General features: G+C 41.7%; 1 protein-coding gene across 2 annotated transcripts in view; it reads left to right on the forward strand.

The window, feature by feature from the left end:
* The first annotated feature begins 15,924 nt into the window (after nt 1-15,924).
* RGS7BP (regulator of G protein signaling 7 binding protein) overlaps nt 15,925-24,382 on the forward strand; it is a 101,715-nt gene continuing 93,257 nt past the window's right edge. For both annotated transcript variants that reach the window (XM_065905728.1, XM_065905729.1), the window contains exons 1-2: nt 15,925-16,230; nt 17,149-17,315. In XM_065905728.1, the coding sequence (XP_065761800.1) occupies nt 16,066-16,230; nt 17,149-17,315 (332 nt within the window). In that variant the 5' untranslated portion in view covers nt 15,925-16,065. The remainder of the gene's footprint in view (nt 16,231-17,148; nt 17,316-24,382) is intronic.

The raw sequence follows: 24,382 nt of genomic DNA on the forward strand, positions 1-24,382 counted from the left end.
ATAGAAAATACTTTCAATTATTTTGAAGTTTAAAAAATGTTTGTATACATCTTTAAGGGAAGGATGTGGGAACTGAATTATTTTTGCCTGGAAGGAAAAAACCTGATAGGTGACCTGATATGACTCTTTAAGAAGGTAAGGGTTCCTGTAAAGAGGATGGCAGTCTCATCGTACCCTTGGTCAGGAAGCAAATCAGTAGAACTAGTGATGGAGTCTGCACTGGCAGTTTTGAATGAGCCAGAGTACTGCGACTGCATTCGCTGCCAGATTGGAAGTCAAACACTTTCTCCTCCTGCCAGACAATCAGAAGAGAGACATCAGATTCGTCCTTCCAACTTCCACGGAAATGGACAGAGGGCGGAACAAGCCAGGTGGGAGGGGCTGGAATCTATCCTAGTCTGATGTAGAAACCTCCATCTTACCTTCCCTGGAAGCACCCTCTTATTCCCCAATTCCTTCAGGGAAGAAAAATCCGAGATCTTCTATGCCTTGGAGTTAAGGGACGCTCTCTCAACCTAATTCTCTCCCCATTTCTGTCAGAGTCTAAAAGACTTAGTTACATCATCTTTTGGAAAAGGAGTTTTTATTTTAACTCATCCATCTTACTTCCAGTCTGGCACCAAATGCTCTGTATTTCCTATATTCACTAAGGAAATGGAATTAAATTGCTCCAGGAAAAAATTTAGAATATGCAGAAAGAACAATGTTCTGACTGCAAAGTTTGTTGGTTGCTAGAACAGGTAATTGTAAGGAATTGTATCTTCTTCCAGAACCAACCTTGGAGAAAAGCATACAAGTGAGATTTTGAGGTGACCTTCCTAGTGGAAGACTCTGAATGTCCTTTACCACTCACCGTTGCATCAGAATTTCAGTAATTAGATTGAAAACGCAAGAGTTCAAATGCCTCAATACTCAGAGCCATCTAATGGTGTTATTTTGTAGCCCTTTATTTATTCAAGAGATTATTTTATTAACCTATCCTAAGGACCTAAATACTTTGAACATGGATTTTATTTTCAGTGTTAAACTGAGATCAGCAACACTGGAATTCCCATAAAAGATTCTAGGAAAGATTATCCACACTGTTTTCATTTGCAAAAAAATCAGTAGCTTTCCATTCCTTTGCATGGTAGACTACATTCTTCTCTCCTCTTATGCCTTCTTCTGTAATTATGTCTTTCTGTTAATGCAAATTTTATCTTTGCTTATCCACTGGTTTTTCCTTTTTCTTCCAAAGTGAAAGTTGCTCAGTCATGTCCAAGTCTTTGTGACCCCATGAACTATACAGTCGATGAAATTCTCCAGGTCAGAATACTGGACTGGGTACCCTATCCCTTTTCTAGCAGATCTTCCCAACCCAGGAATCAAACTGGGGTCTCCTGAATTGCAGGCAAATTCTTTAACAACTGAGTTACCAGGGAAGCCCTTCCAAACACATCCTTGAAAAGGTAAGCACATACTTACCAGAATCTGCCATACTGTAACAACTGTCCTATCTCCGTCCTTCCCATCATACTCATGGTCCCGGCCTGCTTCTTCCACCCTCATTGCTCATTTACAGTTTAGGATTTATTCCTTTTGTTCTATGATTTACACAACTTTCCACAATGACCTCTTCGTGCCAAAAGGTATTTTTCTAAGGCCCTCTGGAACAACAGGCAGCTCACACCTTGAAAGGGACTCTGCCCTTCATGTTGTGACCCTGCATCCAGTGGTTTCTTTCTGTCTTCGTGGCAGTCTCTCCATCCCTCTGCTGTATCCCTTCTCTTATCTTATCCCTTCTCTTATCTGATAACATCTTGAGAGTAATCATTCCTCTCTCTTTTTCGTTTTCTATACTTACTACTTCTTGGACACACACCATACTCAACACTTCCCTGACTTTTCTTTGCTTCTGATTTTCATCTCCAGCCCTCATATCTTCAATTGTTCAATTTTATCAGGAAAAGCTCCAGTTTACAATTTCTCAGACTAGGAAATGTGAATTCACCTTTTACTCTTTTCTCTCATCCCTGACCTGCCTATTTTCCCTAACAGTAAGCAATTTGGAAGCCCACCCATCAGAGATAGACTGACCCACTCAGGGCTACTTATGTGAGCAGGAGTCCTGGGACCATGATGGGTGGAAGGGTGGTATGTGAGTGTGTGGAGGGAATCATAACCAGGCTATAGAGTGTCTGCAGAGATTCTTTTCTAAGAAGGACTAAATCAGTGAAATCCTGGGAAGAGAAACTGGAAGGAGGAGAGGTAAGAATATAGCATCAAGAGAGAAAGTCAAATTGACACAAATTTAAGTTTAATGATATCAAAATGACCAGCTTGTGGGAAAGCAGGTACTTTCATAAATAAATAGCATACCATATAACTTGATATGGCCACTTTGGAAAGACATTTCAGAATGTCTGTTACAAATATAAGTGTATATATTCTATGATCCAGCAATTCTCTTCTTCATATAACTAATGAAATATTTACTCACACATGAAGAAGAGGGCTTGCTTACAGTTTTACTGCAGCATTGTTGATAATATTAAAATATTAGAAATAATCTAAATGTTCCAATTAGGGAATGACTTAGTAAACTGTGATATTTCTATTATTCAGAACACCTTGCAAAAATTCAAGATTGAAGGAGAGGTGCACGAATACAGGAGCCTCTACAAAGGCATAATGTCGAATAGAAAAAAGAAAGACATGTTGCAGAACGATGCATACAACATATACTTTTTATAAAACACACACATATATATAAACAACACTAAGATACTACATTTTTTTTTTCAGGCGCATGTAAATATACAGTTGTGTAATAGAAGATCTGCACAGCAAAATTATTAGAAGGATTATTTCTGGGGAAGAAGGAGAGAGCTCAGGCTGCAATGGTGGACAAAGAGGACTTTATCCTTATCTGGATATGTATTATGTTTAGAAGGAGAAAAAGTCACGGTTATGTTAGTTGTACGATTATTAGAGAGACAGGGAGAGACAGGAAGAGAGAATGAGAGAGAAAGAGCAAAGAAGAACCAGAGAAGGAAGCAAAGTAGGAAACGGAATGGCCAGAAATGACCTGGGTCAAAGGACAGTTAAGGAACCAGTTCTTCGGACACAGCCTGTCCACTGCAGTGTTTCTCCGGTGTGTGTTTCAGCACACTTGGCTGGCCCAGAAGTGTCCTTAAAAGAACCAAGTCGTGTTGGAAGGAACGGCCCCTGCAGACAAGGTCGGAGGGACCAGAAAAGCAGTGGCTGATTTAGCGTCTAGCTTTGGTAAGGTGCAGATAGGATACAAGCCAGAGCCATGGAAAAAAGTCTGGTCAATGGGAAGGAGGTCCCAATGGAATCCATGGACAAAGAGTCTGGCCAGTGAGGACATGTCTGTCCTCTGTGCATGCAAAGCAGGAACAGCTCATAGAGTCGCACTTAGATACAAATTTCAGGGATGACTGTCAGTGGGTTTTACTATTTCCATGAGATATTGAAATTCCCGTTACTTTTTACATTGAACAGTTTCTATTATTTTCTAGTCGGTCTGTTTTTTAGGACTTACCTTAAAACAGTTTAAAATTTCTTCCTGATTGTTACTGGCACATTCAGTCTCCTTGTCCTCTTGTATTATGATAATAGCCTAATAAATGGCTTCACTACCTCTTCATTCCAATGCATCCTACCGATCACTGCCAAATTAATCTTCTTAAAGCATCACTTGCCTCGTATTATAATTCACATAATCAAGAAATGGCAGTGGTCCTCTTTTGTCCAAGATCTTACCCAACCAAGCATTAAGATGAAACTCCTCTTTTTTGTTCTAAAAGGTCTAAGTAATGTGAACCATTGGAAGGACTGATGCTGAAGCTGAAACTCCAATACTTTGGCCACCTTTTGTGAAGAGCTGACTCATTGGAAAAGACCCTGATGCTGGGAAAGATTGAAGGCAGGAGGAGAAGGGGATGGCAGAGGATGAGATGGTTGGATGGTATCACCGACTCAATGGACATGGGTTTTGGGTGGACTTCGGGAGTTGGTGATGGACAGGGAGGCCTGGCGTGCTGTGGTTCATGGGGTCACAAAGAGTCAGACACGACTGAGCGACTGAACTGAACTGAACTGAATGTGAACCATTCCCTATTTAGCTAACACTAACTCCCACTCTGCCCATAATTTGCATCATCAATTCCTCAGAACACTGGAGTTAACTTTTAAAGTCCGCTCCTTTGAAAGTACAGGAAAGCAGTGGTAGGCATCAGATTTGTCCTTTGGTGTATCTGCTTCCCAACGTGGCCTCAAATCATGTACATTACTGTCATCCAAAGAAAACTGTTTTCTCTGTTTCTTACCTACCATCGTCCTTCTTTTCCTGAACCTAGTCATTTATCCTATTGCTGTGACCTCACCCACAGCACTTTTCACGTTAGCCTCTCTTGCTCTTTTACATCCAGGTCAGGCTCTTCATGTACTTCACTCCCCTCTTGTGCTTTTCCTCTGCTACTAGCCACCCCTGAAGAGCTCTCCCTGCTTCTTCATCTATCCAGATTCTACATATCCCTAACTCAAGAAGCATCTCTATCATGTATAAGGTCCCTCATGGCTCAGATGGTAAAGAATCTGCCTACAATGCAGGGGACCCAGGTTCAATCCCAGGGTTGGGAAGATCTCCTGGAGAAGGGAATAGCAACCCACTAGAGTATATGATAGAGATGCATCCTGATGTATATAGCGTTTTCTAATAACTCCAACCTATAGATAGGTTGATCACATCTCTTTATCCCATCCCTTGAAGTATTTATATACATCAGAAAATAACACTAGGCTGCTCTCACCTTCTGAGATGGCCCACATTCTGTCTGTGGATTGTGTTTCTCTCTGAATAAATCCATTTCTTACCTATCACTTTGTCTCTCACTGAATTCTTTCTATGCTGAGACACAAAGAACCTGAGCCTCAGTAAGTCCAGACAGTAGTAGTCCCTTATTACCAAACCAAACTTGGATAGGCTCGCCAATCTACTGACACTGAGTTGTAGTGAAGTAAGTCGACTGATTGTCAATAGCTAGAAAGCAAGGGTTGGCCTCCCTTTCCAAAGGCAAAAAGCACTGAAACCCACAGTGAGTGGGAGAAGTTAAGTATGCTGCCCCCAAGCACATAGAACCCAGACAGGTTGGAACCAGAATTTGATGATGCTGACTCCTACTTACCCTGCCATTAAGCAGTCAAAAGAATCCATGAGTTGATCATGCCTCCTTTGAACTATTACTATAAAATCCCTCACTACCCCCTCCAGGTTGGGATACAGTTTTTAGGGCATTATCCCACTATGGCCCCCATCTCCTGGCAAAGCCATAAAGCTATTCTTTTCTATTTCACTCCCTCCTATGATGCTTTTGAACTGTGGTGTTGGAGAAGACTCTTGAGAGTCCCTTGGACTGCAAGGAGATCCAGTCAGTTCATCCTAAAGGAGATCAGTCCTGGGTGTTCATTGGAAGGACTGATGCTGAAGCTGAAACTCCAATACTTTGGCCACCTCATGCGAAGAGTTGACTCATTGGAAAAGACCCTGATGCTGGGAGGGATTGGGGGCAGGAGGAGAAGGAGACGGCAGAGGATGAGATGGCTGGATGGCATCACTGACTTGATGGACATGAGTTTGAGTAAACTCCGGGAGCTGGTGATGGACAGGGAGGCCTGGCGAGCTGCGATTCATGGGGTCGCAAAGAGTCGGACACAACTGAGTGACTGAACTGAACTGAAAAAGAAAACACTAATATATATCTTATTCTTCATGATTTCATGTGTGTGTGTTTAAGTACCATAAAGGAATCATCTTTTATTGTATTCTCTCTAGTCTTTAAAATACCATCATGCTCATAGTGAACACTAAGTATTAGGTAATGGATTGATTTGATATATTTTCTACTTGTGCAAAATTATTCTTTATGTATCGTATTAAGCAGGACTCTTTTGGTTGCAAATGGCAGTAACTCAAACTAACTTAATTTAAAAGAGATTTGATTCACCTAACTGAAATTGTAAGTATACTTTGACTTAAGGCAAAATTGGTCCATGTGCTGAAATATCGTTAAGAATCAATCTCTCTAAAATTGCATCAAAATAAAAATAAATATAAATTATCTAGCAACAAATTTAACCAAGGACCTGAAAGACCTTTTTACACTGAAAACTATAAAACGTTGATGAAAAAAATTGAATAAGACACAAATACATGGAAAGATATTTTGTACTCATAGATTGGAAGAACTTATATTGCTAACGTTTTCTATTATCCAAAGCAATCTACAGATTCAATGCAATTGCTGTCAATATTCCAATGACATTTTCCACAGAAATAGAACAAATAATCCTAAAATTTGTATAAAACCATAAAAGACCTTGAATAACCAAAGAAACCTTGAGAAAGAAGCAAAGCTGGAGGCATCATGTTCCCTGACTTCAAATTACATTGCAAAGCTGTAGTAATAAAAAAAATATGGTATTAGCATAAAAACAGATGCAAAGATCAATGGAACAGAATATAGAGCCCTACAATAAATCTACACATATATAGTAAATTAATTATAACAAAGCAGTCAAAAATACACTGTGGGACCAGGCCAGTCTCTCTAAATTAAATGTTGTTGAGACACTGGAAAGCAATATCCAAAAGAATGAAATTGGACTGCCATTTTATACCATATCTAAAAATTAATTCAAAGTAGATAAAAGATTTGAACTTAAGACCTGAAACCATAAAACTCCTAGAAGAAAACAAAGGCATCAATTCCTTGTTATCTGTCTTGGCAATTATTTTTCAGGTTTGACACCAAAACTGAAGCAAAAAGTAAATAAATAAATAGGTGCAATTATACCAGGCTAAAAATCTTTGGCATGACAATGGAAACCATCAACAAAATGAAAAAGAAATCTACTGGATGGAAGAAAATATTTTTAAATGATATATCTAGTAAGAGGTTAATATCCAAAATATATTAAAAATTCATACAACTTATTAGCAAAAGTAAATTAACTTATTTTTAAAATCCAATTAAAAGCGTGAAAGAGACCTGAATAGACACTTTTCCAAAGAAGATATATAGATGGCCAATAGTACATGAAAAGGTTTTTGGCATCACAAATCATCAGAGAAATCTAAAATGGGATAAAACCACAGTGAGATATTGCTTCATACCTATCAGAATGGCTCTTATGGAAAAGGCAAGAAATAACAAGAGATGGTGAGGATGTGGAGAAAATGGAAAGTTTGTGCATTCTTGGTGAGAATGTAAACTGGTGTAGGCACTGTAGAAAACAGTATGAACATTCCTCAAAAAATTCAAAATAGAACTACCATATGATCTAGCAATTCCACTTTTGGATATGTATCTGAAGAAAATAAAAACATTAACTAGAAAAGACATATGCATCCCCATGTACATTGCAGCATTATTTAAGACAGTTGAGACATGGAACCAATGTATGTTCATCAATAGATGAATGGTTAAAGAAATTGTGGTATACACACACACAGACACACACACAAAGGAATACTATTCAGCCATTAAAAAGGATGAAATCTTGCCATTTGTAACAACATGGATAGACCTTGGAAGATAGATGCTAAGTGAAATAATTCAGATAGAAAAAGACAAATGCTATATAATCTCACTTATATGTGGAATCTTAAAAAAAAAAAAAAAGAAAGAAAGAAAGGAAAGGAAAGAAAAAGCCCAGTTCATAGATATAGAGAACAGATGAGTGGTTACCAGAATTGCAGCAGTGGGGGGGGGGGGGGGGTGGGGGGACGGTGAGCAAAATGGAAGTCAAAAGGTCCACATTTCCAGTAGTAAGTAAGTCAAGAGGATATAATGTACAACATGGTAGCCATACTTAACAATATTGTATAGCATATTTTAAAGTCATTAAGAGAATAAATCTTAAAAGTTTTCATCACAAGAAAAAATAATAAGTAACTACGCATGTTGATGGATGTTAACCATAGATGGTCCCCAACTAAAGATGGTTTGAAGGACAATTTTTTTTTTTGCTTTTTCTAGGCTAGCAGATATGCGGTATGATCCTCACTTATGATGCCAGGCACCAGTAGCTCCCAGTTAGCCACACTACCACAAGGATAAAAAGCCAATATACTCACAACCACCCTGTACATACACAATCATTCTGTTTTTCACTTTCAGAACAGTATGTGATAAATTACATGAGATAGTCAACAGTTTTATTGTAAAATAGGCTATGTGTTAGAGGGTTTAGCCCAACTGTAGGCTAATATAAGTATTCTGAGCACATTTAAGGTAGGCTAGGCTAAGCTGTGATATTTGGTAGGTTAAGCATATTAAATGCATTTTCACATGATATTTTCAACCTTCAATGGGTTTATTGGGAAGTAACCCCATTGTAGTAAGCTGAGGAAGATCTGTAGACTTGTTTCGGTGATCATTTTGCAATATACAGATAAATATTGAATCAGTATTTTGTACACCTGAAACCACTATAATGTTGGCTGTCAATTATCCTCCCCCACTCCCCCAGAAATCTGTTTTTCTCCATCTCTGCATTCTGATGTTCTCTGGGTTGGCTCTCAGGGAGTCTGTCAACCACAAGCAGCAAAAGCAGTCCCCAGAAGCTACAGGCTTTCATCCCATCACCCCAGCAACCTCAGGGAAACTCTTAATACTAGGTTGAAATATATAAAATTGACATTTATGTAGGTCAAAAATGGTTGAGTAATGGCAATTTCATATGTTTCAACATAATAGTTCTAGAAAAAGTCCCAAGATCTACATACAGTTCACTACTTCAGCTTAGATTTCATACCCATTGATAAGCCAATTATCTGTGGCCACTAGAATGTAGTACTCTTCTTGATCAGGTTGGAGTCATATGCCCACCCAAGAGCCATGTGACAAAAAGTGAGAGAAGACTGGCTTTCTCAAAGGAAATTTAAGATGCTATTAGCAGAAAAAGGAAAATAAAATCAGATGAGGCAAAACACCAGATGCCCACTGTGCATATAAGAAACAAGTGTGGCAATTTACTATAAAGGGGTGTGTGTGCACTCAGTCGCTCAGTCATGTCTGACTGTTTGTGACCCCACGCACTGTAGCCCTTCAGACTTCACTGTCCATGGGATTATCCAGGCAAGAATACTAGAGTGGATTGGCATTTCCTCCACCAGGGGATATTCCCAACCCAGAGATTGAACGCAAGTCTCCAGTGTCTCCTGCATTGGTAGACAGGTTCTTTACCACTGAGCCACCTGGGAAGCCCCTACCATGAAGGCAACAAAGCCTAATTTCAGGGAACCTCAAATTGCACAGGCTCCTCCCAAAACCATATATCTAATTTGCATTTTAATTTTGAATTATTTTTCTCAAAGAAGCCCCCCCCCCAATTATATAAGCTTTAGGATCAATAAAACCTGAATCTGCACCTAATAAAAACACTCAAAAATTTTTGTGAAATTAGTAAATAAGCATTCCAATATATTGCACTTTCTCCTGATTTTAGTGGAAATAAATCATTTATTAAATAGTTTATTCACTGAATTCTTCATAATCCTTCATAATAACATGATCTCTTTTGACCCTATTAGAAAATAGCTTGATCATTTCCTTCAGATCTTTTCTATTTCTCAGGGTTCAGTATTCAATATATTTTTCTTTAACTCTGTCACAGATCCACACCAAAAAGGTCCTTTTTCATCTTTGACCAGCCCAGGTTGAATGTGCATCTTTGGGCCTCAATGTGGTTTCTTAGAGCATCCATTTGAAGAAACTTACCAGTTGTTCAGATGGTAAAGAATCCACCTGCAATGCGGGAAACCTGGGTTCCATCCCTGGGTTGGAAGATCCCCTAGAGAATGGAAAGGCTACCCACTCCAGTATTCTGGCCTGGAGAATTCCCTGGATTGTATAGTCCATGGGGTCGCAAAGAGTCAGACACAACTTAAGTGACTTTCCCACACATACTAATTGTTCATATTCACACTAATACTCTTTTTTTTTTTTAATTCTCTATTCTAAATCAAAACAAATTCTATAAAATTACCATAGAGAGAACATGAAACCTAAGATGGATCTTACATTGGAATGAATCTAGGATGTGAGTTAGATCCAAGTTAGATAGCTACCGAGGACCCATTATCAGGATTGTGCTGAAATTGGGTCTAGATAACCAGAAAATGTCCCCTTATTTTTGGGATTTCCAACTGCACTTTACCCTTCTATCTGGCAGTCAGACAGCCCCAGGAATGTAAATTCATGCTGTTTTGAATGTGGGGGAAGGTGAGGGAACTAAGCCTGCCTGCTGCTATTCTGATTACAGCATTTGTCCCTGGGAGAGACAGCTCTGGGATTGATGCTATTTTTCTTCCCTCTCAGGAAAGTGACTTGGGCTGTGTATCTGAGAGGGCCAAGGAGCACCTACACATGACAATTTCTGCTTAATCCCCCAGCAGGTTTTTGAATCTGTATAGTCCTTCTGATGTGCCATAGAGTTTGACCCATTCATTCCCTCCCCCCACCTCCAGCGAGAAATACAGCATAGGAACAGGGCAGAGCAATTGTGTTGCCTTTTTTCTTTTAATTTGTTGAAATGGTCTCTAGGCAGAAGAAGCAGGGGGAGTAAAAACCAGATGGTTGTATCTGGAGTAGAAACCCGCTATTGAGGAGCTTGGAGATGCTAAAATCTGGCAGCAGTATTTTCCTGCAGGGACAGGGGATGAAATAGCAGAGTGCTGGCAAAAGATTTCCAGAAGACTCACCTCCAGTGTGCCTTTTTCTCTATCCAAGGTCCACACACCTTAAAATGCAGTCCTTTTTCCTTTAATTCTTGAAAGCACCACCAACCTTAGATTAGAATAGACTTTCCTTTAAATTTGGTAGTGAGGAGAGAGGTAGTTAGTGGTAACACAAAGAGGAGAAAAGGAAAGATATATCCTTCTGAATGCAGAGTTCCAAAGAATTGCAAGGAGAGATAAGAAAGCCTCCTCAGGGATGAATGCAAATAAATAGAGGAAAACAATAGAATGGGAAAGACTAGAGATCTCTTCAAAAACATTCCGAGCAAAAAGGGCACAATAAAGGACAGAAATGATATGGACCTAACAGAAGCAGAAGATAGTAAGAAGAGGTGGCAAGAATACATAGAACTATATAAAAAAGATCTTAACAACCCAATTAACCATGATGGTGTGTTCACTCACCTAGGGCCAGACATCCTGGAATGCAAAGTCAAGTGGGCCTTAGGAAGTATCACTGCAAACAAAGCTAGTGGAAGTGATGGAATTCCAGTTGAGCTACTCCAAATCCTAAAAGATGATGCTATGAAAGTGCTACACTCAATATGCCAGCAAATTTGGAAAACTCAGCAGTGGCCACAGGACTGGAAAAGGTCAGTTTTCATTCCAATCCCAGAGAAAGGCAATGCCAAAGAATGTTCAAACTACCGCACAATTGTATTCATCTCACACTAGCAAAGTAATGCTCAAAATTCTCCAAGTTAGGCTTCAATAGTATGTGAACTGAGAACTTTCAGATAGTCAAGCTGGATTTGGAAAAGGCAGAGGAACCAGAGATCAAATTGCCAATATCCGCTGGATCAAAGAAAAATCAAGAGAGTTCCAGAAAAATATCTACTTCTGCTTTGTTGACTACACCAAAGACTTTGACTGTGTTGTTTAGTGACTAAGTCAACTCCGACTCTAGCAACCCCATGGACTATTTCCTGCCAGGCTCCTCTGTCCATGAGATTCTCCAGGCAAGAATACTGGAGTGGGTTGCCATTTCCTTCTCCAGGTTTGACTGTGTGGATCACAACAAACTTGAAAATTCTTTAAGAGATGGGAATACCAGGCCTCCTGACCTGCCTCTTGAGAAATCTGTATGCAGGTCAAGAAGCAACAGTTAGAGCTGGACATGGAACAATGGACTGGTTCCAAACTGGAAAATGAGTATGTCAAGGCTGTATATTGTCACTCTGCTTATTTAACTTAAATGCAGAGTACATCATGTAAAATGCTGGGCTGGATGAAGCCCAAGCTGGAAAAAGACTGTCAGGAGAAATATCAATAACTTCAGATATGCAGATGACACCACCCTTATGGCAGAAAGTGAAGAGGAACTAAAGAGCCTCTTGGTGAAAGTAAAAGAGAAGAGTGAAAACGCTGGCTTAAAACTCAACATTCTAAAAACAAAGATCATGGCATCCGGTTCCATCACTTCATGGCAAATAGATGAGAAACAATGGAAACAGTGAGAGATTTTCTTTTCCTGGGCTCCAAAAAAACTGCAGATGGTAACTGCAGCCATGAAATTAAAAGACGCTTGCTCCTCAGAAGAAAAGCCATGACAAACCTAGACAGCATATTAAAAAACAGAGACATCACTTTGATGACAAATGTCCCTCTAGTCAAAGCTATGGCTTTTCCAGTAGCCATGTATGGATGTGAGAGTTGGACCATAAAGAAAGATGAGCGCTGAAGAACTGATGCTTTTGAACTGTGGTGTTGGAGAAGACTCTTGAGAGTCCCTTGGACTGCAAGGAAATCCAAGCAGTCAATCCTAAAAGAAATCAGTCCTGAATATTCATTGGAAGGACTGACGCTTGAAGGCTAAAGCTCCAATACTTTGGCCACCTGATGCAAAACTGACTCATTGGAAAAGACCCTTATGCTGGGAAAGATTGAAGGCAGGAAGAGAAGGAATGACAGAGGGTGAGATGGTTCGATGGTATCACCGACTGGATGGACATGAGTTTGAAGAAGCTCCCAGAGTTGGTGATGGACAGGGAAGCCTGGTGTGCTGCAGTCCATGGGGTCTCAAAGAGTCGGACATGACTGAGCAACTGAACTGAACTGAATTTACAAATGAATATTATCCATCCTTCCTTCACTTCCTTGTACCTTCCTTCAGCATCCCAACCACTCACCAAATCCCAAAAAATTTCACCAAACCCTCTAATGTGTTCTCCACTCCCTCCTCCCTACACACAGGAAGTAGAGAGAAAATTGAGACTGGGGGTGGGGGGCGCACAAGGAACAGTCAGAGTTGGCTGAGAGTTAATCTCTTTATCTTCCTTTCTTTGTGGAGACTCAGCCAAGAGGCAAACCCTTCAGCCTGGTCTCTGGACCATCTAAACACTGGGAAGACTGCTGCTGCCCACCAAAGTCTGGGGTGGGGGCTGACGCTTCTCTCCCCTACTCTGCCTTAGGGAAAACTGATTTTCAATTTTTTATGAAGACTGGAAGAACTGTTGCTGAAGCTCACTACTTTGGCCACCTATTGTGAAGTCGATTCATTGGAAAAGACTGTAATGATGGGAAAGATTAAAGACCAAAAGAGAAAGGGGCAGCAGAGAATAAGATAGTTAGATAGCATCACTGACTCAATGGACATGAATCTGAGCAAACTCAAGGAGAAAGTGGAAGACAGAGGAGCCTGGAGTGTGGCAGTCCATGAGATCTCAAAGAGTCAGACATGACTTAGTGACTTAATAACAATGCAAATGCAGCTGAATATCCATCCAGATATTCCCTGTGAGGGTTTTTTCCTCTCCAACCAAACATGTGGATTCTTTTTCAACACTATTTATCCAACTCTCCAAAACCCACTGAGTGCTCTACAATTCAATACCCCAAGTTAGCAGCAGTTAACTTCTGTCCAACTTGGCTACAAATTCAAGAGTTCCCACAAACGCCTCTCAGGTTTGATAATTTGGTAGCATGACTCGCAGCACTTGGGAATGCACTTTCCTTACCAGTTTATTATAAAGATTATGACTCAGAAAGAGATGTGTAGGGTAAGGTATGTAAGGTATGGGAGTGGGGAGGTGGAGATGCCATGCCCCCTCTGAGTATGCCACTCTCCCAGCAGCTCCATGTCTTCGCCGACCCAGAAGCTCCCTGAACCCCATCGTTTAGGGTTTTTAATGGAGGTTTCATTATGTAGGCATGATTGATTACACTCTTGGCTCTTCGTGATTAAATCCGTCTCCAGCCTCTCTCCCTTCTATGGAAGCTGGGAGATGGGGCTGAAAGTTCCAGATGCCTAATCAAGGCTTGGTCTTTCTGGTGACAAGGGGCTCCTATCACCCTCGCACACATTCTAAGTTGCTTCAGTCATGTCTAACTTTTTGTCACCCTATGGATCATAGCCCACCAGTCTCCTTGTCCCTGGAATTCTCCAGGCAAGAATCCTGGAATGGGTTGTCATTTTCTTCTCCAGAGGATCTTCCTGATCCAGGGATCAAACCCACGTCTTTTAGATCTCCTATATTGGCAGGTGGATTCTTTACCACTAGTCCCACCTGGGAAGCCCCCTATAACCCTTATCACTGAGGAAATAACAAGAGTTTTAAGAGCTCTGCATCAGGAACTGGGGACAAAAACAAATATCTTTCTTATTATACTACCCTGTTATGTTTATCCATCCTGCAAAAAAAAAAAAAAAAAAAAAATTCTAAAAACGTCTCCTTATAGTGTTAGCCTTTCTGGCTATTTCTGGCTCTCCTTCTCTGTATACTGGCTATAACCCCATAAGAGACTGACTAGAAACTTCCTTTTTGTTCTTCATTAGGTTTTTCAACACATAACTAGTTCCCCTGTGACAGACTTCTTTATCTGTCCCCTCCAAACAAACCATTCATGGGAACAAGCATTCTCAGAGCACTGGAGTTGAATGCCCACACTAGCTCTCTTCCTTCCAGAAGAATCTTAGGAAGTCAGTGGTAAGGGTGAACTTAAATGGCCAAGGAATTCACTCCAGGGCCCCCTTTCATGGGCCACCTCCTTTGGCCTCTGGGTCACTGAGTTCCACAGAGGAGAACTGAGCCTTTCCAGTGTCCGGTGAGGCCTGTGGGCTCTTGTTCAGCTCTCCACGGGGAAACTCTCAGAGCTGGCTACCCAGCCTCTGGAACGGAAGACCAGGAACTTCACCAGTTAAGACGGGATGGATGGCTGGAGGACCAGTTCGACTGAAGGCCTCTTGCCTTCTACTCCCGCCGGTTTCCCTCCCTGCACATGCTGAACAAAGACAAAAATGAAAACCCAACAAAACCCAGGGAAACCAAGCTATTTTAAAACACTGTTATCAAGGGATCTTCCTTCTGAGGTAGAAACCTCACTTCTCGTCGTCGGGCTCTGCTCATCTGTGGCCCCAGAACGTCTCTGCCGGTGAGGACCTCCAGCCCACACTGGTTGATCTGGAATCCGGGTTTAGGTCCCAGCATGTGGCAATGTGCTCCACTCTGATGACACTTTTCGCTTCTAATAATAGAGCCGATGAAGTAATATTGCAATTGATGTTCCCGGGGATTTGATTGGATAAGTGCATAAGCCCTGGAGGGGGAAGGGGGTTGTATGGACGGATCACATTAGTATTCCCATCCTATCGATGCGCCGGGCCGCGAACCACGTCAGCCGGACTGATTCCCTGCGTCTGCCAGTCCCGCCACGGATTCATTTGGGATCCTCAAACAGGCGAGCCCCGTGGAGACGAGGGATCAAGACGGCGGATTAGAACCAATTGCCTGCCTCGGGGACAGCCAGCCCTTCCAGGCCCGGTGACCGGGGAGGGAGGGGAGCGCCGCCGCCGTGGGAAGACACCCGAAGCTAGAGCGACACTCTCCCCGCTGCACCCCCACCCCCTGCCCCCCTCCACCTGGCAGCGCAGGCTTTTGAAAACTGTCCATCTGAATGGAAACTCGGAACCGCCGGGCGGCGTGTTCCTTCTCGCGCAGCCTTGCGATCCATGCCGAGCGGAAAGCGGTGCGAGCCCGCGCCAGCGCCCAGCTCCCGGGACAGGGCCGGCAGTGTTGCTGAGCTGAACTTGACCGAGCCCCTTTCTCGCTGCTAGTGGCAGCGATGCTGCACGGCACAGCCAGCGCTTCCCCGGCTCTCCTTCAAGCTGAAGGTTACCCACCCGCGCAGCCAGCCCCAACCCTGTGAGCGCCGCGCCGCGGGTCCCAGCTCCGGCTGCTCGGCGGCGGCTCGCAGGGCAACGACCGGGCCGCCCGCGCCGGGGCGCACTGCACCAGCGGCTTCGGCTTGGTGGATGTGTATGCATGAGTTCTGCACCGAATGGGCGCAAAAAGCGCCCCAGCCGGTCCACCCGCTCCTCAATCTTCCAGATCAGCAAGCCCCCGCTGCAGAGCGGGGACTGGGAGCGCAGGGGCAGCGGCTCCGAGAGCGCCCACAAAAGCCAACGAGCCCTGGACGACTGCAAGATGGTAGGTGGAAAATGCGTCTCCTTTTTTTCCTTTCTTTTTTTTCTTTTCCCTTTGGAGATGTGGGGGAATCGCGTCCGTTCATCGTTCGCCTAAGTGCCAGCCACTCCGCCAACCTCATCTCCTCCATGCCGATCACGTGCACATGCACTATTTTTAAATCTGCAGTCCCCTAGATTCGGGGTGACACCTGGTCGTTATGGACCCGCCAAGAAGTGCCACGGAGAGAGTCTTGGGGGCAGCGGTTGTAGGTCATCCTTCTAACCCCTCCGAGAATGGCAGATACGAAAGACTCGGTGAACTGGCTGGCTCACCAGGGAGGGAGGGGTTAGGAAGGTAAGAGTGCTGAATTGTGGGGAGACAGGAGCAAACAGACCCAAACAGGACGCACAGGGCGCTGCGGTGGGGACGAAGGTTCCAGCGCAGAGGCTGTGGCGGGTCTTCCTGTCAGACAGCAGAACCCAAACTGTTCAGTGGTCTGGCAGGAAGTGAACGGATTGCCTAATACAACCCACCTTTGGCCTTTTGAAATCCGCAGGCCAATTCAAATTCACATCCCAGCTGTAGCAGAGGGGAACATTGTAGCGAGAATTGCCAACATCACTCTCCGGTGACCTGGGAGTGGCATGGTAGCTCTCCAAATATGCTCTGGATCGTCAGAAACTTGAGTCTGAATGGATGGGAGCAAGTAGGTCTGGAAATAGAACTTCCATGACCAGACTTAGGGATGAAAAATAAACACTTGCCTTGGACAAAGAGAACTTAACCATCTTTGTGTCCCAGTCTTTAAACACTCTGTAGGCTCTTTAGCAGGAGATTTGAGGTGGCTCAGGGGTCAGTGAAAGCCTCTGTTTAGGTAGGAAAAAATAGCAAACTTTTTGGTTATAAATGTCTTATGAAAGAAACTTGCTTCTTTTCCAGCTTGTGCAGGAGTTCAACACGCAAGTGGCCCTGTACCGAGAATTGGTCATTTCCATTGGGGACGTCTCGGTCAGCTGCCCCTCTCTCCGGGCGGAAATGCACAAGACAAGAACCAAAGGCTGTGAAATGGCCCGCCAGGCACACCAAAAACTTGCTGCCATCTCGGGGTAGGAGCCTCTTGGTGTTATTTGGTAATTCATATATATGAAGTGTGAATGCTGGCACACAATGGATATTTAGAGCGATTAAAGCCTCAGAGATGATCCCTGCAAATGTGAGGTTTTAATCAATTACCCTGAGATCAGGATTGTCTAGAGAGCGATGAACAAACTATAGGCCAAATTATAATCCAAAAGTTGTGTGAATTTTGTTTATATGTTGAATATTTGGGTCATTAAGTGTCTTTTTTTTTTTTTTCCAAAATTAAGTATGCTGGCCACATTTTGGAATTTGAGGCTTAAGATGTTTTTGCACCAAAGTGAAGTTAAATCATCATGCCTCAAGATTATTTTGTCATCTGCTACTAAACGTGTACTGCACAAAAATCTCTGCTAAATCCCAGATTTACTAATCTATTTATACCATGAGTCAAATTCTTATGATAGCATTTAAATTAAGATCCCTAAAATAAAGTCTTGGATATAAATTACTCTCTTCACTGTCGTGTATGAAAGGGAAGTTTGAACTGGAGAAAAACTTTTTCAAGATTGGGGAAATTCACAAACTTAAATTTAACTAAATTTAAGCTGCTTATCATCCCTTCCCCAATTATTTTTAATTCCTTTTATCACATTTATGGATTCTCATGCCTATTTTAGGTGATAAGGCAGTGAGTGAAAACTTCTCTCCTGAGACCACACTCACTTCCTCCTGATCTCTCAATAGTGGGAGAAAATTTAATTGTGGATTTTATTAACAGTTCCTATTTCAGATAAGTACAAAGAGCAAGGAAACACAGGAATCTTTATGCAGGTACATTGATTTAAGTGTTTGATTCAGTCTGGATTTAGCCTTTATATATTTGTCTTTATGTATGATTACATCACAGTAGAAGTTCTGGTTAGACTTTTGTGATAATGTTGTAGATTGATCATTTATAGGAATTATACCCAATTTACTTTTTTGAAAGAATCATTTTATCTTTAGTGCCATTAATATATGTAGTGACAGTTATTGGTATATAAAGATTAGAAAGCTGTATGTCACCTCTCTTAATAACTAGTTTACATTTGACAACTAGTTTATATTTTATATGATGAAAAATGATAGACTCTACTAACCTCCTTGAAGTGAGAGACATTTAAAATGTTACAAACCTATTTTATTTAGTAGAAGTATTGAAAATTATTGTCCTTTTCTGTTTTGTCTGTTATACTATACTTAAGAAGTGAATCTGGGAGTGAAAGGGTTTAAGGATTTGGGGGAGGAAATGCAGCTGTGAAAAGTATCAGAGAAAAAGAGAGAAAAACAATCAGAAACACAAAAGAGAATCATGGTGGATTAAAATATACAAAGAAACAATGGTTCAGAGGAAAAAACAGGTTTAGAAGAGAGAATTTTATGCTCAGAGCTAAGGAATTGTGTATTTGTAAAGTCCGTGTCTAACAGTTTATGGCAAGTTTATATTCAGAATTCCTTTGAGCTTGACCTCAAATTGAGAACATGTTCTAATCAGACAAGATGTACTGGAAAAATGAACAAGGAGGTCAATTTAGTCTATTCTGCTACACATGTGTAATTCAGTTTCTTCTAAAGGTTTAGGAAAGAAAGAGTCTGCAATTATTGGGCACCAGTTAAGTTTTGAGGATTTGAGGTGAATTTTATTAATTCAGGGAATTACAGCCTTTCACTATTTGCTTACATGTTATTTGAGGAATGTTACTGGGGGCAGGTTTATAAGGATTCGTGGGAAAACGGGTTGTTCTTAGAGCCTTGCGAAAGTAAGGTCAACTCTATTGAATGTTCTGGTGTAGAATTTGAAACATTTTCCTCCTTAAAATAATGAGATACAGTGTAACCTTTCTGAAAAATGACATTAAGATAATTGAGGAAAATCCCTTAAGCCCATCACCATCTGGACCCCATTAATGAAGGATGTGATTCCCCTGGGTGGAATTCTGTTCCTGATATTGCTGGCTATGCAGGCTCTCATTTCAGGCTTCCTGTGAAGGTCGGTAGGGAGGCTGAAGGATTCACTTTACAATTGGATGTAGGGGTAAGAAAAGCAATGATTCCTGGGGAATGTAGACAGAAAGACTAGATTTCTTGAGTGTCCATTGTCTGCTGGTACAATCCATTTAATTGGCAGAATAATCCTCTGCGGGAAGGATTAGTATCTTTATTCGACAAATTAGTTTTAGGTAGGTTGAGCAAATTGCCCAGTCACACAACTAAAAAGTGGTACTTTAATCTGGCCCCAGGTTTGCATGCTTCTGAAAACTATGATCTTTCCTCCATATAATGCTGCCATTCAAAAAGATGTCAGGTAGAAAAGAACAAAGTACTAAGACATGCTCAAGAGATGAACTTCCAAAAGAGTACATAAAATGAAATGAAGCCAGTCACAAAATACCACATATTATATGATTCCGTTTAAGTGAAATGCTCAGAGAAAGCAAATCTGTAAGAAACAGAAAGTAGATTAGTGGTTGCCCAGGGTGGGAACAGAGAGGAAGTACAAATGAGCTTAAGGTATCTTTGGGAGTGATGGAAATGATCCAAATTTGAATTAGGGTGATAGTTGTCAACTGTATGTTTTCTGAAAATCAATGACTTGCACACTTAACAATGAGTGAATTTTATGGTATGTAAAGGATACCTCAATGAGTGTTTTTAAAAAGGTGTGATCACTGTTACCATAATTAACACTTGCCTTTCATTGGGTTTATTCTTTTCAACATGTGTAGCTTTTAGTGAAAGGGATATGAGCTACAGAGATGGGACAAAGTAAAGCTTGGCTCTTCATGCATGCATCAAGATGCCTGCCTGATAGTGATCATCTAAGCACCAATTTGTTGCTCTGGGGAGGGATATAGGTGGGGGAAAGGCAGGACTTGAAGGAGTAAATGAATTAGATCATATCTTACCAACACAGACCCCTCCTTTCCTCTCTACCACCTGGTTTTGGGGCCAAAAGAAGAAGATAGGGTGGAAAGTGGACAGGATAAAAAGAAGAGGCAAGATAAATAGGGAGAGAGAGAATTAGAATTAAGCCACACAGGTAGCCCATGGCATTGCAAGAACCCCAGTTTTACCATCCCTAAAGTCTTTTATATTTCACTGTCTCTGAATTTACAATTTATTTTACAATGGATGATGCATCATCATATGGAACAGCAGCATCTTTTCTTTCTTATTGGTACATAAAGCAGTGTTTCTTAAAATGGATGATGTCTAAATTTAATAAAATATAGTTTGGGTTAAAAGTTAAAAAAAAAAAAAAAAGAATTAAGCCACAAATGCTATATCGCTTTTATCCCTGACCAATTGAAATCCTCAAGGAATGGTGACCACAAGAGAAGAAGACCCAGACTGTGGCTCTCATTAGCTTACCCTGGGTAAGCAGGCCTTCTTCACAGATACAAGGCAAACACTTTCTCAAATTGTATTTAGATCAGCAGACGTTTGGGTACAGCCTTTTCTTTCTTTACTGTACCTTCGCCATGCTGATCTTCTCCTAGGTGTTAAAGGTGAGAGGGTCACGGCTTGGTGTTTCTGTGTATGTGTGAGTGTGTGCACGCATGTATGCACATGTGCACACATCAGGGGTAGCTGGCTTTCTGGGCCCTGTCTCCTTGAACTTCCTTCCAAAAATGACTTCTGAGACACCTTTGAAGAATCCCTAGGGCTCCATGATACAGAGAATACTGAGTTAGCAAAATATCCTCCCTTTATATTTGCGGAATCTGAGTTTGGGAGGATTTAAAGAGACTTTAGAAGCAACTTGGTCGAGTGTATATGAGGATTTTATAGTCAGGCAGACCTGCGCTGAATACCATATTTGCTGATCTTGATGGAATTACTTAACTCTCTGAATCGCAGTTCCCTCATCTGTAAACTGGTTGTCATGCTCACTCCTGGGTTAGTTGAGAGGACTTAGGGAGCCAGCTGGGTGATGCCTACCCTGGCAGCGGCACTCTGCCCTTCCCAGGTTGCTCTAAGGCTGCAACCCTGGTCTCCCGCTCCCTGGCCTAGTGTCTGTTCCACCAACCACATCATCTCCCGAGAGTGAAGACAGAAGAGCACGAGCTGGGAGGACCACAAGAGACAAGATCCTCCAGCAAACCCTCTAGTTTATGCTATGGCTGGTGGGTTGGCGTTAGGAGTCCTTGTCCTATATGCTTCTATGGTGTCTGTTGCTCTGGGTCTTCACACCATGACCTTCTGTTAGTGGCTGCTGAAAGCGAGGTTTGAGTATGCTACTATGAAAGGCAGTATAGCTGTCATAGGAAAGAGTACTGACTCTAAATCAGATTGTGTGATTAGTCACTCAGCCATGTCCGACTGTTTGCAGCCCCATGGACTGTAGCCTGCCAGGCTTCTCTGTCCATGGGGATTCTCCAGGCAAGAATACTGGAGTGAGTTGCCATGCCCTCCTCCAGGGGATCTTCCCAACCAAGGGATCGAACCCAGATCTCCTGCATTGCAGGCTGATTCTTTCCTATCTGAACCTGGATAAAATCCTTGCTTCGCTACTTACTAGGGATACATGCGAACTGATATGCCAATTGCTTCACAGGGTGGTAAATGGCAGTCTGGTGTGGTGGCTAAGTACATAGACGTTGGAGTGAGACTGCCATTGTTCAAATCTCAGCTTTACTACTCACAAATAGTGTGACCTTGGGCAAAGATATTGTCTTTCTGCCTCAATTTCTTAATCAGCAAAATAGGACTGATGAATAATGGGACCAAATCATACAGTATTCTGAGGATTGAGGAAAGTAACATATATCAAACACTTAGAAGACTGCCTAATATCCAGCAAATGCTAGTATTAAGTTCATATTAGTGTTACTGTAATTATTAACAAAACATTTAAAATTCAGGTGGTCAGATACATTTATATAAAAAATATGTATCCATCAAATGGTTTTCAAATAAATATTTCAGCTGGAATAAATTTTTGTTTACCTTGGCTTCTTACTTTATGTTCTGAATATCTTGCTAGGCTGAAACTTCCCAGATGGTTATTGAAAGACCTCTTCTTTAATATGTTAAAAACACTATAGAGATGTGAAGGTTCAAAAGTAGTTAGGTTTAAGATTATTTTCTTCATATAAATCAACCTAGATTCTTCATAAATCATAATATTTACAAAATCTTTTAGCCTAACTCTGGTATAAGCTGTGTGACATTGGACGAGACTGTTAAATTCTCTGTACACCTCAAAAATTGAATCGAATGATTTCTGAGTCGTCTGGCTTTATCATTCTAGTGTTCTATGTTAATTCATGTAGAATCACATAGATTTTCTTTACAGAAGTGAGCTATTAAAAAAAAAAAAAAAAAGCATATGCCAGAAGTTTGATGATTGAATTCCAGAAATAATTTGTTAGGATGTGAACACACTGTGATCACAAGGAGAATCTTAATCTCCTAATGGCTTCTGGGAACAATATAATGATTATCCTAGGGGTCGGTATCCACAGATTTTAGGTTTTTCCCTTCAGCAATTATTTTCCTGACCAGTCAGGCCTGTGTTTTTCTCCTTGTATCTCTCCTCGTGTCTTTTCTTCTTCTTTTTTTGGTCTGTTTTGGTTGTGTTTGATTCTTGTTTGACTTTCCTGCTCTATTTTTCCAGTCTCCCTGTGTGTGTCCGTTTCCTGTCTTGTCTGCTAGGATACTGAAATGGGAGAGGGAGAACACACAACTGCAGTTAGGGTGCTTCCCTTCAGCACTCTGCCTGAGGGTGCAGCAGTTACATGGGGTGATGGGGAGCGGAGGGAGTGTTTGGTGAGAAGGCGGAAGGGGTGTTTGGTGACTATGGAGGCAGCTCACTCAGCTTTCTTTGATCCACATTATAGACGCGGCCTGGGGTGTAGTAAAAGAAGCCTTGTTGGCAGGCATGCCAGATCACCCACACTGTCCTTTATGTTTTCTTATTACAGATGTTTGGGTTTTAAATCTTTAACTCTCACTGGTCAGATAGTGAAAGGTGAGTTATATCTGCACCGAAAGAATATGCTATCCATCTAAGATAATGACAATTCAGTGTTGGTTTTCTAGGACTCTAGTAACAAAGTACCACAACCTGAGTAGCTTGAACTATGGAAAGTTCTTTTCTCAGGACTGGAGGCCCAAGATCAAGGCAAGGCTAGCTTCCTGTGAAGACTGTTTCTTTGTCTAGCTTCTAGTGGTTTGCTGGCCATCTTTGGTGTTTCTTGGCTTATTGAAGTATCTCTTCCTTCAACTCCACATGATCTTCTCTGTGTGTATGTACGTGTGTCCAGCTTTTCCTGTTTATAAGACATCAGTAACACTGGATTTGGGGCCCACTCTACTGTACTAGTTTGGCCTCATGCTAACTTTACTAATTGCACCTGCACCAATGTATTTCCAAATAAGGTCACATTCTGAGATCCTGGGTGACAGGATTTCAACATGTGAATTTGGGAGGAGGGTGCGGACTCAGAAGGGTAATTCAGCCCACCGCAAATTTCCTTCCCCCATCTGCAGTAGAATACATACTTTGGGTTGTTTTGCCTGGTGGGGATGGAGTTTTGCCTAACACTATCTGCAAAGATTGTAGAGGACAGAGGAACCTGGTGTGCTGCAGTTCATGGGGTCACAAAGAGTCGGATCCAACTTAGTGACTGAACAACAACAACAATCTGCATGCTTTCTCAACACTTTTGCACTTTCCAGCACCCAGTGTTTTATCATTTGCAAGACTGCAGCTCATATTGGGGTGGGATTTGTGACCATGAAGTAGAATGCTGTTTGTATGAGATGGAGGTATGTGTTCACAAAGAATTCCCAGTATGGTTAGCACTTTGCTCTAAAGAATTTAATTACTACTGTCTGAAGGTAGAGCAAAATCAACTGCAGAAAAGAATTTTAGGGGGAAGTAGTAATTAACACATAGAATATTAGGCACCTGCCAGTCCACATATAGGATGCTCACTCTCTCTGGTCTGCGTGACTGGGAGTAGGTGGTGGTCCTCAGTGGTACTGACGCTGTAGTAAGGAGCAAGTGACGAAGGACCGACTCACACCAAATTAAAGACGAGTATCA

Source organism: Muntiacus reevesi, chromosome 14 (genome assembly GCF_963930625.1).
Source record: "Muntiacus reevesi chromosome 14, mMunRee1.1, whole genome shotgun sequence".
NCBI classification, from domain to species: Eukaryota; Metazoa; Chordata; class Mammalia; order Artiodactyla; family Cervidae; genus Muntiacus; species Muntiacus reevesi.